The sequence below is a fragment of the Cenococcum geophilum genome (genome assembly GCF_001692895.1).
Source record: "Cenococcum geophilum 1.58 unplaced genomic scaffold K441scaffold_5, whole genome shotgun sequence".
Lineage (NCBI taxonomy): Eukaryota > Fungi > Ascomycota > Dothideomycetes > Gloniales > Gloniaceae > Cenococcum > Cenococcum geophilum.
Window position 1 is genome coordinate 2,186,102 of NW_027137563.1, and position 11,646 is coordinate 2,197,747.

General features: G+C 31.9%; 1 protein-coding gene across 1 annotated transcript; it reads right to left on the reverse strand.

Moving 5' to 3' along the window:
- Positions 1 to 5,776: 5,776 nt before the first annotated feature.
- Positions 5,777 to 6,040, reverse strand: K441DRAFT_541737 (uncharacterized protein; the record flags this gene model as incomplete). The annotated part of the gene is made up of 1 exon (XM_067642663.1): positions 5,777 to 6,040. A coding segment is annotated over one exon (264 nt), but the record flags the coding sequence as incomplete, so codon positions are not given.
- Between the last annotated feature and the right edge of the window lie 5,606 nt (positions 6,041 to 11,646).

The window sequence follows — 11,646 nt, forward strand, 5'->3', positions numbered from 1 at the left end:
GGTTTAAACTTAAAGATAAAGATAAGTTAAGAGTTAACCTAAAGCACCTAGCATACTATACGCTATTATAGATTATATATATAGACGATATATATAAAATATATAAAAATCCAAAGGAAAAGAATTAGAAATACCCTATAAGGATATACTAGATAATAGAGGAGTAATAGTATAAAAATGCTAAATATATATATAAATGGCATCTAGTAGAAGTCTAAGAGGAAGGAAGTTTAATACTTTAACTAGAAAGATTCCTTACGGAAGAATACTTAGATAGATAATAGTAGTGGGAATGCCTAGAAAATATATATCTATAGTATATTAAAGATAAAAAGTAAACTAGGTATTAGCTAAAGAGTAAGCTAAGTATATAACGATTAAGCAGCTAATAGTTAGGAAAAGTGGAGGCCTATAGAACTAAAGGGAGCTAGTGGTAGAGCCTTAGACCCTTAAAGGAATTTAAAAACAACATCTAAATTTATAAGTTAATTAGTAAGATTAGCAGTTTAAAGCACTAATAGATAGTAGAGCAATACGGAACTATATCTTACTAATAATAGTTAAGAGAATGGAATTACCTTATAGATAAAAGGAGCAACCTTACCTATTAGTTATAATTTTAGAAGATCTAATAGCCTATAGAGAAGGGATTATTAATCTTAAAATAGGACCTATTTAGATAACCATTAAAGGAAGACGAATTAAGATATCTTTTAATATCCTACTATTAGGACGGGATAAGGCTGTATTAGGTATACCTTAGTTACAGAAATATAATCTAAAGATTAATTAGATTATAGGGCAGGTTAATATTAAAAATACTTAACGCCGTAAAATATAATAGCAAATTAAGCTAGTATAGTACTAAGTTGGAGCAATATATAAAGAGACTAAGTAAGGCTTAAGTTATATACTAAAAAGATACTATAAGTATAGTAAGAAGCTATAAAGCCTAAAAAGTAAAAAGCTAGCAGATTATATAGCATAGGACTATAAAATAGAGTTAGAACTAGAAATAAGTTTAAGGTTCTTTCTAACCTATAAGCTTACTTAAGAAGAGTTAGGTATACTTAAAGAGTTTATCTAAAAAAAACTTATAAAATGGATATATTAGACCATTGTAGTTATTAGTAGGATATCCAGTACTATTCGTACCAAAGAAAAATAAAAAACTTAGGTTATATATTAACTACAGGCAGTTAAACAGCATTACTAAAAAGGATAGGTATTCTTTACCCTTAATTAGCGAAATTTAGGATTAGATAGGTAACGCGTAAATCTTTATAAAGATAGATCTAAGATAGGCGTACTATTNGATNNGAATTAAGGAAGGNAANAAATANAAGGNAGCCTTTAGNTTAAGANAAGGACTATATAAACTATTAGTTATATAATTCGGATTAATAAATACACCGGCAACGTTTCAGAAACGAATTAATAGCGTATTAGGAGAACACCTTAATAAGTTTGTTATAGTATACCTTAACGATATTATTATCCACTTAATAACTAAGGAAGAACATGGGGAACATGTTAAATGGGTCTTAAAGAGACTATAAGAAGAATAGATGCTAGTAGCAATTAAGAAATGCGAGTTCTTTATAAGGAAGACCGATTTTATTAGATTTATTATTAAACTAGGTTATACTAGTATGGACCTAAAGAAGATTAAAGCTATAGTAAGTTAGTAAGAACTAGAGAATATAATACAGTTAAGGTTATTCTTAGGGTTTTATAATTACTATAGAAGGTTTATAGCATAATAGTTAAAGAATATTAAACTATTTACTAGGCTTATAAAGAAAGAGGAACTATAGGTATAGGGAGATAAATAAAAGAAGTTATTTAAGGAACTTAAGGAGTTATTTACCTAGGAGCTAATCCTTAAAATCTATTAACTAGGACTAGATACGGTTATAGAAACGGACGTATTAGACTACGTACTAGGAGTATATTTATTATAAAAGCACAAGGACGCATAACATTTAGTAGTATACCATAGTAGAAAGATAATATTACTAGAGTTAAACTATAACGTCTACAATAAAGAGTTATTAGGTATAGTTACAGTATTTAAGGAATAGAGAGCATTCTTATAAGGCGCAGAAAAACTATTTATAGTTAAGACGGATTATAAAAACCTAACGGGGTTCCTAATAATAAAAGAACTTAATTATAGACAAGTTAGATAGGCAGAGATGCTTATAGAATACCATTTTAAAATTTAGTATACTAAGGGAACTAAGAATGCAAGAGCAAACGCACTTAGTAAAAAGGCTAAACTATAAAATAATAAGAAACTATTAGGAGTAATACTACGCAGAAATAAGGACGGATTAATTAGATATAATTACCCTAAACTAGCAGCAACTTAAGAGAATAATAAATTAAGAAAAGTCTATAAGACACTAGAAAGCTTTTAGGTATAAAGAATTCTAGAAGTATAGCTAGAAGATTTATAGATAGATATATATAAGAATAGAAAAGTAAAGTATATCCTAAGGAGTATAGCAGAGCATTTTATAGAAGATTTCTATAAGGGAATAACTTAAGGACACAATGGAGTAATAGGCTTAGTATTAAGACTTTAGGAAGAATACATTATTAATAAAATCTAAAATATTATGAGAAAAGTAATAAAAGAGTATCTAAATTACTAAAGAAATAAACTAATAAGGCATAAGCTATATAGAGGGCTATAACCTATTAAAATACTAGAGAGACCATAGGAGGTTATATTATAGGACTTTATTATTAAGTTACTAAAGTTAAGAGATCCTATTACCGGATAAGATTATAATATAATCTTAGTAATAGTAGACAAGTTAACTAAATAGGGCTANTTTATAGNATNCANANAAGAANTNTTAGTAGAAGATNTNGCTAGAATCTATATTAAAGAAGTATTTATAAGATATAGAGTACTAAGTAAGATTATATTAGATAGAGATTTAAGATTTATAGCAGTATTCTAGGAGGCATTTTTAGCGGAGTAAGGAGTTTAAGTAGTAACTTCCACCGTATATTATTTATAGACAGACGGTTAAACGGAAAGATTAAATTAGACGCTAAAGCAGTATCTAAGGCATTATATTAATTATATATAAAACAATTAGGTATTACTATTACTAGTTATATAGTTTGCATATAATATAACACTATAAAAAGGAATAGGTATATTACTATTTAAGGCAAATTACGGATATAAGCTAAGAATATCGTTATTACCATAGTAAGCGAAGAAGATAAGTAGCACAGCTAAAGAAAGAATAAAGATATTAATAAGTCTTTATATAGACCTTATAAAATTAGTAAAGAAAGTATAAGAGAGAATAAAAAAGTATTATAATATTAAATGATCTAAGGGACCAGATCTTAAGGAGGGAGATAAAGTATAGCTACTATACAAAAATTTTAAGAGTTAACGACTAAGTAAGAAGTTAAACTACGTTAGACTAGGACCTTTTAAAATTATTTAGAGGATTTTACTAGTTACGTTTAAGTTAAACCTACTAGCTAAAATAAAGATCTACCCTATACAGTATATTATAATACTAGAGCTAGTATACGGGAATATTAAGCCACTAGTTTATAAAGTAGACACGTATAAAGAATAAGAAAAAGATAAATAGTAAGTTTTAAAGATTATTAGTTATAAAAACGTTAATAATAAAATATAGTATAAGGTTAAGTAGATAAGCTATAATAAGACTACCTAGGAACTACTAAAGAATTTAAAGAACGCTATAAGAAAGGTATAAAAGTATTAGAAGAGATTAGGTCAGGCAGCATTAATAAAAAAATCGCTAAAAAATAAACTACTTAAGGGGGACCTAAGAAGAGCAGTTACCGAACTACTTAAATCTATTTCCTTCTTAATTAAAAGAGAATCTATTCTTTTATTACTATTAGTGTTATAGGGTAACTTACCAATACTACTTGAATAGACATAGTAAATGTTGGTTGCAAAGCTTGTTGTTTAAAATTAGGGGGTAGGTGAGGAACCTAAGGTTCCTTACCACGCTAGTGCCGCGGCGACACGTAACAACACATGACAACCACTTGCCTCATTCCCAACACTAGCAACTCTTCTTTTGTAGTTGCCATCTATATACACTTATAGATTACTACTATATAAAGATATAAAGCTAAGGAAAAGAAGAAGAAGAAATAAAGGGGAAAAGGTAGCGTAGGTAGATGTACGGGTTCGTGCAAAGATATTAGTTCCGCTTACCGCTCTTAGCCGAGCCAATAGCAATTTTTTATCCTAGGGATAGAAAATCCTAATTGGCTAGCTCAATAAATAGCGTTGGCAGAACTCCACACCGCTACCCGAATTAATTAGGCGTAGCGCTCTTGGCAAGAATCTAACCAATTAAACAACTTTAACCGGTGGTTAAAGTTCCATAAAATCTTAACTTCTCTAAATTTCCCTCTTAACCTAACCTTTAACTCGTATATATAGAGTATTTATATTAACAAACGTCTCTAGTGCCTTATTTAGGTTTGCCTTTGTTATTACATCTACTAGGTTATCTTGGCCATTAATTTATTAGATCTTAAAGAGTTCTTAATACTTATAGGACTGCTAAAGTGCTATAATATCGATTATAAGGCGCTTTTCCTTTATAGTACTAAGCTTAATTAAATACTTATAGAGGGAATATAAGTTAGTGCACACGATTATAGGGATAATAGGAAGTTTAAGTCAATCTATAATTATCTTAAGGGTAGTTCCAATTACAATTGCTATATTAACTCCACTAACTATTCTATATATCTCTAACGCTAGAACGCTTTAAGTAACGCGTTTACTCTTAATTAAGCTCTAATAGATAAGATTACCGTAGATTATAAAATCATTCTCTTTAGTAAATTCGTTCGCTATAATAATTTTATATCCTAGCTGGGAGCTAAAATCTTTATTATTTGCAAACGATCTATTAACAAATACAAATAGCTTGGCGGTAGGAAGATTAATAGGCACGTAGAGTAGTCCCTAATTAAGATAGTTTATTTGCTAGAAAAGACACTTATTCAGGTTAAAAACATTATCCTTAGTTAGTTCCTGGTATTAGGCAGTAATAGAGAGATTAAAGGAAGCTTTAGGTTAACAGATAGAAGCCACATAAGCTCTATAAGCGCGTTGCTCCACATATCCTTGCTTTAGAGAATTAACATTAATAATATTAATCTTCTTGCCTTAACCTTTCTGGCGTAGGGCAATAGAATCCTTATTTAGGGAAATAATGCATCTATTAAAGAGTAATGGTGTTATTAAATCAAGTCTTTCCTTTGGCTTTGCCATAAGGTTTACCTTTACTAGCTCATCTTCTTTAAGAGCTGAGAATTGGTCGTCTCCTAAGATAATTATATTATCTATTTATATGCCAACGATTCCAAATAGAGTTCCTGTGGCTGTAATAAGGAAGTAGGGATTAAATATAGAAGTAGTTATCAAAAGCTTCTCTTTGTAGTGCTTGCTGTAAATAGCCCACTAATGAGTTCCTGCCTCTATAATTCTATATAGTGGCTTAAGCATAACTATAATTGTATCTTCGGGATATTAGTGGCGAATTTGCTCTGGAAGGTATACTAGTATTAAGCGCTAAAGGCGTATCTTTAATTGGGTATAGGCCTAGGTAATATCTTATAAATAAACTACTATTCTACTCTTTATTAAGGAGGGAGCTAGCGTAATAATAACTCGCTAACTAGCTCATTAAATTGTGGGAGATTGCGTAAGAATTACCTCCTTACTATTATCGTTATAACCTTAGATAATAAGCCTTAATTTCTTAAATAGGGCGTTAGTAGCTTTGCCCTTAATCTCGTTAACTATTTTTAACTTAAAGATGCGAACTCTATTAAACTTAGTAGGGTTATATTTCTTAAATTTAAAGACTCCTCTTATAATAAGACCGTTAATCTTCTGTTTATTAGATGCTTGGAAAGGAGCTCCTAGAGTTATAATACGGCCTTCTTTTTGGAGCTGTTTTGCGAGCTTAAAGTTATCCTTCTCTTTAGCTGTTATAAAAGCTATTAATAACTCGTCTTCACTCTTAATAGCAGTAATAAATTGCTCTTTAAAATCTATAAGATATTAGCGATTCTATAATCCCTTCGGGCGACCTCTACCACGTCGTAATTACGGCACGTCTACTACAATTATATTAGAATCGTTATCACCTTCTAAAGCACGTTGATCGTAGTTCTCCTTTAGGGTATTCTCTAGGGCATCCTATAAAGGCTCGGAGCTATTATTTTTATAGTAGGGCTTAACAACAGTTAAGCGGAATTAAGTGGGTCTATGGGGCATCTAGAGAGTGTAGGTTTGACTATTAATTATAATAAGTTTATATAGGCCTAACCATCCTCCCTTTTTACGCTATACGCGTACCTCAGATTAGAGCGGTAGATTAAGCGTAGTTAAGGTGTTTGGGCCATTTCTTATTCCTAGTACGTTGTTGACCTAGCGCGTAGCGTAGAGACGTCACACCTCCTTTATTACTTTACGGATAGCCTTAGCTTATTACACAATAGAGGGAGATAGTAGAGAATTATTAGTTATTTAAGGGTAGGCGCCAAAGACTAGCAACGTGGGTACGAGCCTATTTGGACTAGCGGAATCGTTAACAGCCTTAACAGCCATCTATAAGATAAGCTCTTCGCTAGCGTCCTCTAGTTCTAAAGAAATAATCTTATATACTCGGCGTAATAGTATATAGTATCGTTTTACTTTTCTAACGCTATTATATGCCTTAATAAGGACTTCCTTAACCTTAATTTCTATTGCCTTTACCTATTACCAAAACTCTGCAGATAAGAAGTTCCTTTCTACGTTATAAATAATTCAATTAGGGGGTCCTAGGTAGATATTAATCTAGCATAATTAGAGAGTATCCTATACGTTCCTAGCTAATATATCCTTTAGGAAGCGTGCGGCTTAGAAGGATATTAAGAAGTTAACAACTTAAAGTACTAGCTTGCCGCTAAGATATATAATGTTAATAATAATACAGAAGTTAAAGTTATAGTTATCTTTAAGGGTAAACTTAAATCGGCTAGGGGACTTCTAGTTTATTTAGTAGTAATAGCAGTACTTTATAAGATGCTCAATTATCTTAACCTTAACTTTATAACCTACTCGCTAAAAAACCCTAAGCAGTTAGTAAATAGATAGGTAGCCAAAACGACGGTGTAGTTAACGTAGCTCTAACTCGGTTAAGTAGCTTTAAGTAATACTCCTTTCTAGCTGTTAAAGGAGCAACTAAGGGTGACCCCACTTACGTATAACGGGCACCTAATTATCTCCCTAAATAAGTATATTCTTAAGGTTATTAAGCTTAACGCCTAATTTATCTATATTTTGGATACAGAATAGAAACGGGGTGTTCGCGGAAATAATGTAGAAAATAATATATCCTAATGGGGTTTAGACCTTAATTGTGCCAAGAGAGATTATAGTACCCTTACTAAAGCGAATTGTATATTAGCCTGCCGTTAATTAGTTAATCTAAACAGAGCTATTAAGCTGCTAAAGAGCTCGTACTTAAGGTTCTCCTGCTATAGATACTCCTGCGGCTTTAGTATCTAGTATAATACTATAGAAGACGTTTACTAAGTATCTGTCATTAAATAAGAACACGGAACTCTCCCTTAGCTTATTAAAAATATCTAACTTTGTAATAGAATAAAGTGTAGATTAGTCGTTAAGAATAGCAATAGTTTATGTGCCATCTACCTTACCAAACTCGGTAAAGTATTGGTTGGAAGGGTAGTCCTTAATTTCCATATCTATAAGGAGTTGTTTGGCCTTATTAACCTTACCCTTAAGATCTTTTACACCTTTATATTAAACCAGGAAGCTTTAGAAGTAGGCCGTAGTAACCTTATAGTTTCTAACATTTCTTACACTCTGGCGAAACTTATTATATGCCTCTTTTTATCTGTTAAAAGGGTGCCTAGTTAACTAGCAATTTAGCTTCTTACAAATGTAATACTTCTTCTAGCGATTACTTTGAAATAAACCTCTATAAGGACCTCCACAATTACTTTATAGTCGGCGTTAATCGTACCCTTTACCGTATCCCCTACCACAATATATTTAATCAGTCCAGTTATAGTTATGTTAATTATTTAGGTTAATTAAAGTAGGTTAGGGTTAGGCGTTAAATTACTGCACTTTTTAAGAACGTAGAGCGGTGCTAATAAAGGATCTTAATTAAGCATATACTCCTTTGTAAGTATTTATAGGATTAAAAAGAGTAAGGTTGCATTCTTTAACACCTTAGCATACGCTAATAACTTAATCGTGTAGGCTAAAGTCCTCTTAATATAATTCGGATAAACCACGCTAAATCGTCTAAAGTTAATTAAAGAGCTTTTAAAGACAATCAAGCTAAGAAACACCTAGGTTTATAGCAATAATCCTTAGGAAGATAGTCTCTCTCTATTCCGACATATACTATTACTTATTCTCTTCTATTTTAAAGTAGTATCTTAACTCATATATCATACGGTTAAAATTATACCCTTTTCCTACTAAACGATTATAGTAAAAGGTGCTAGCGCGGCCTTTAAGCATAACGGAATAGGCGTTATAATATTGGTTAGGTTCTAGTCCTACCTTCTAGTAACAGTTATAAAAGATACGTAGCTTTAAATTAAGGATATTATACAGCTCCCCGCCAAACTTCTTTTCCTAGTCTGAATAGAGCTTTATAAGATCTATAAGCAACTTTAAGATGCCTCCAAGTGGCGCTAAGTTGGGTTAAGATTGCATTATAGGCTGTAGTAGGGATGTAGAGCTTAATGGAACAGAGTATGGTACTTAATCTTACTGTAGAAGAGTTTAAAGGTTATTAAGTCGCGAAGTAGGGGGTTCTAAAGCAATAGAACTAGAGCACGTCTCTAGTAGCATATTGCTTGGATTCCATCATAAGTTAAGCTTCTTCATAATACGTAGTTAGTACTTAATCTCTTATAGAGTCTATTTATGTTCTTCTTTTACTTCAATAATATGCTCCTAAATATTATCTCCAATACCTCCCCCATCTATAGGGATAAATACTCTATACTCCTAAAGGAAGTTACGGAAGTCCCGCACGAGATCTTTATATATAGGAACCTATATTTCCTTTATCTATTTAACAAAGTCCTCCTTTATACAATACCATAGCATAGTGTTATTGTATTTGCTGTCTTTATAGTATGCTATGCGGTATAATAAGAATCTATTTAGCTCCTTTTACTCAGCAGTTATAAAGTCGGTTATAGGTCTATCCTATATCTCCGGGTTAATATCTTTCTTATACTTCTTTAGATAGGTCAACGCTATAATAACAGTTGTTTAATATATAGAGAGTGTTAAGAATATAGGGATAGCATACTAGCAGAACTTTAATAGTCTGGCAAAGCTAAAATTATTATAAAGTAAGGGCGCGCTAATACTACCTTAGATGCTAATAGAGGAGTATAAGGGCTAGAGAGCGCGTTATTAACGTAATTTTAACGTGGTAGGGCCGCTAGGAACGTGGCAGAGTGTTAAGAGTATTATTTTTAACGCGTTTCAGACGTTAACTTAGGACCTTAGGTTTAGTGACACTTCTAACCTAAAGTACTCGACTAAATCTTCGTAAATATAGTTATTCTGCGTAATAGACGCAACTTAGTATCTCCTAGTACTTAGTAACACTTCTATTACTAGTTTTCCGCAAGTCTAAGGTAGCACAGTATTACCGGGATCCATTCCATATAAGCGTATATNGCACCCCTANANAAGACTGTCTCTTCTNTTAAAAACCTTACTATTCTATAGTTAACTGTATATTTAACCACTGATTAGTGTTAGTGTCATAGGGTAACTCACCAATGCTACTCGAGTAGACATAGTGAATGTTGGTTGTAAAGCTTATTGTTTAGAATTAGGGGGTGTGTAAGGAACCTAAGGTTCCTCACTACGCTAGTGCCGCGGCGACACGTGACGACACGTGACGACCGCTTGCCTCATTCCCGACAATTACTAAGTTCCTATAAACCTTATTCTATAAGTTTTTACTTTTTAAAATAGACCTTCTTATAAACCTTCTTAAGACGGATTAGTTAAGTAAACGCCATAAGATAAGAATTAAGGGCTCTTTACTAAGCTTTAGCAGCCTCTTATTTAGTATTATAAGAATAATATAATTCTGTAAAAGTAATAGATAGTTTATTATTTAGCCGCGTAATAATAGATTAAATATAAAACCCTAAGATAAATTAATTAAGAAACTAGATAACTATTAAGAGTAATAGGTTATATATATTTAGCATTAGAGATAGAGTAAATATTATAGGATAAATAAATATTTGCTTTAGTGTACTTTAAGTAAGAGGACGGTTATTATAAAAATAGACTCGCTAACGTAATATAAACTAACCCTTCTTTTAAACAACAAGAATATAGAGATAGTATAATCTTACTAAGAGATAATATTATAGCAATAGTATAAGACCGACGAGCTATAAACGAAGAAGAAGAAGCTTTAGGTATAATAAGTAATAATATTAACTAAATTAATTAGATAGATATTATACCTCTAGTAAATAACTTAGAGATATTTAAAATCTTTAAGGATAAAGATAAAAAGGAGGGAGATAGTGTTATAGACGCTTTAAGTATAATATTATAACTACTTAGAGAGAAGTTAAAAGAAGCTAGTTAATTAATTTAAATATAGTCTAGGATAAAGCCGATAGAGCTATATAACGAGGAATAGTAGCTAAAGTTATATAATATAATCTATATAATCTAGATAATCTATATAATTTATAATAAAGTAAATAGAGCGCACGTACCTTATATATAAAGGGAATTAATAATATTCGCTTTAAAAAGCCGCTATAGCAGCAGAACACGCCTACTACCTACCCAATAAAGAAATAACCATCTCCAATTAAATCTACGGCATATTATGCCCTAGAACTAATGTATATAGCACAGCCAGAAAGCCTACGCGACCTTAGGGGGTCATAGCAGACTTAAAGGGGAGGCGCCGTATAGGAAAACGCGATATAACAATAAACATAATAAAGGGCGATATAACTACAACAACTAAAGGACACCGACTAGAAATGGCAGAAACTCGTAGACATTTTAAAAGACATTAAGGAAAATCTAGGGAAGGGAGAAGATAAACACCTATACGTAGGGGTAGCGCGTGCGGCTTAAGAAGTAGGCTAAATCGCCTAGGAACTCTAGATAAAGTATAATAGGAACTAGAATATAGTAGAGAATAGACTTAGGCGCATTAAAGACGCTATAAAAGAGTAGAAACTACTAATAACGCAAGTAGTAAAACTATTATAGGCTAATATCGCAGTAGGCGCCTAACTGGCGACCCTCCCTCGCCTACCTAGTGTAGCACTAGTAAGAGCCATAGTTAGGGTTTATATACTAATAGCAGTAGGAACGGACCCGGAATAGATCCTTATATTAATTAAAGTATATATACTAAAGGCAGTAGCGGTAAGGATTTTATATAGCGGTAATATAGAGGTTATGCTCCCTAACTAGAAGGTAAAGGACTAGACCCTTACCTAAGGAGACACCCCTAAGTATAAAATTCTCCGCTAGGATTTCCCAGTTAAAATAATTAGGGTACC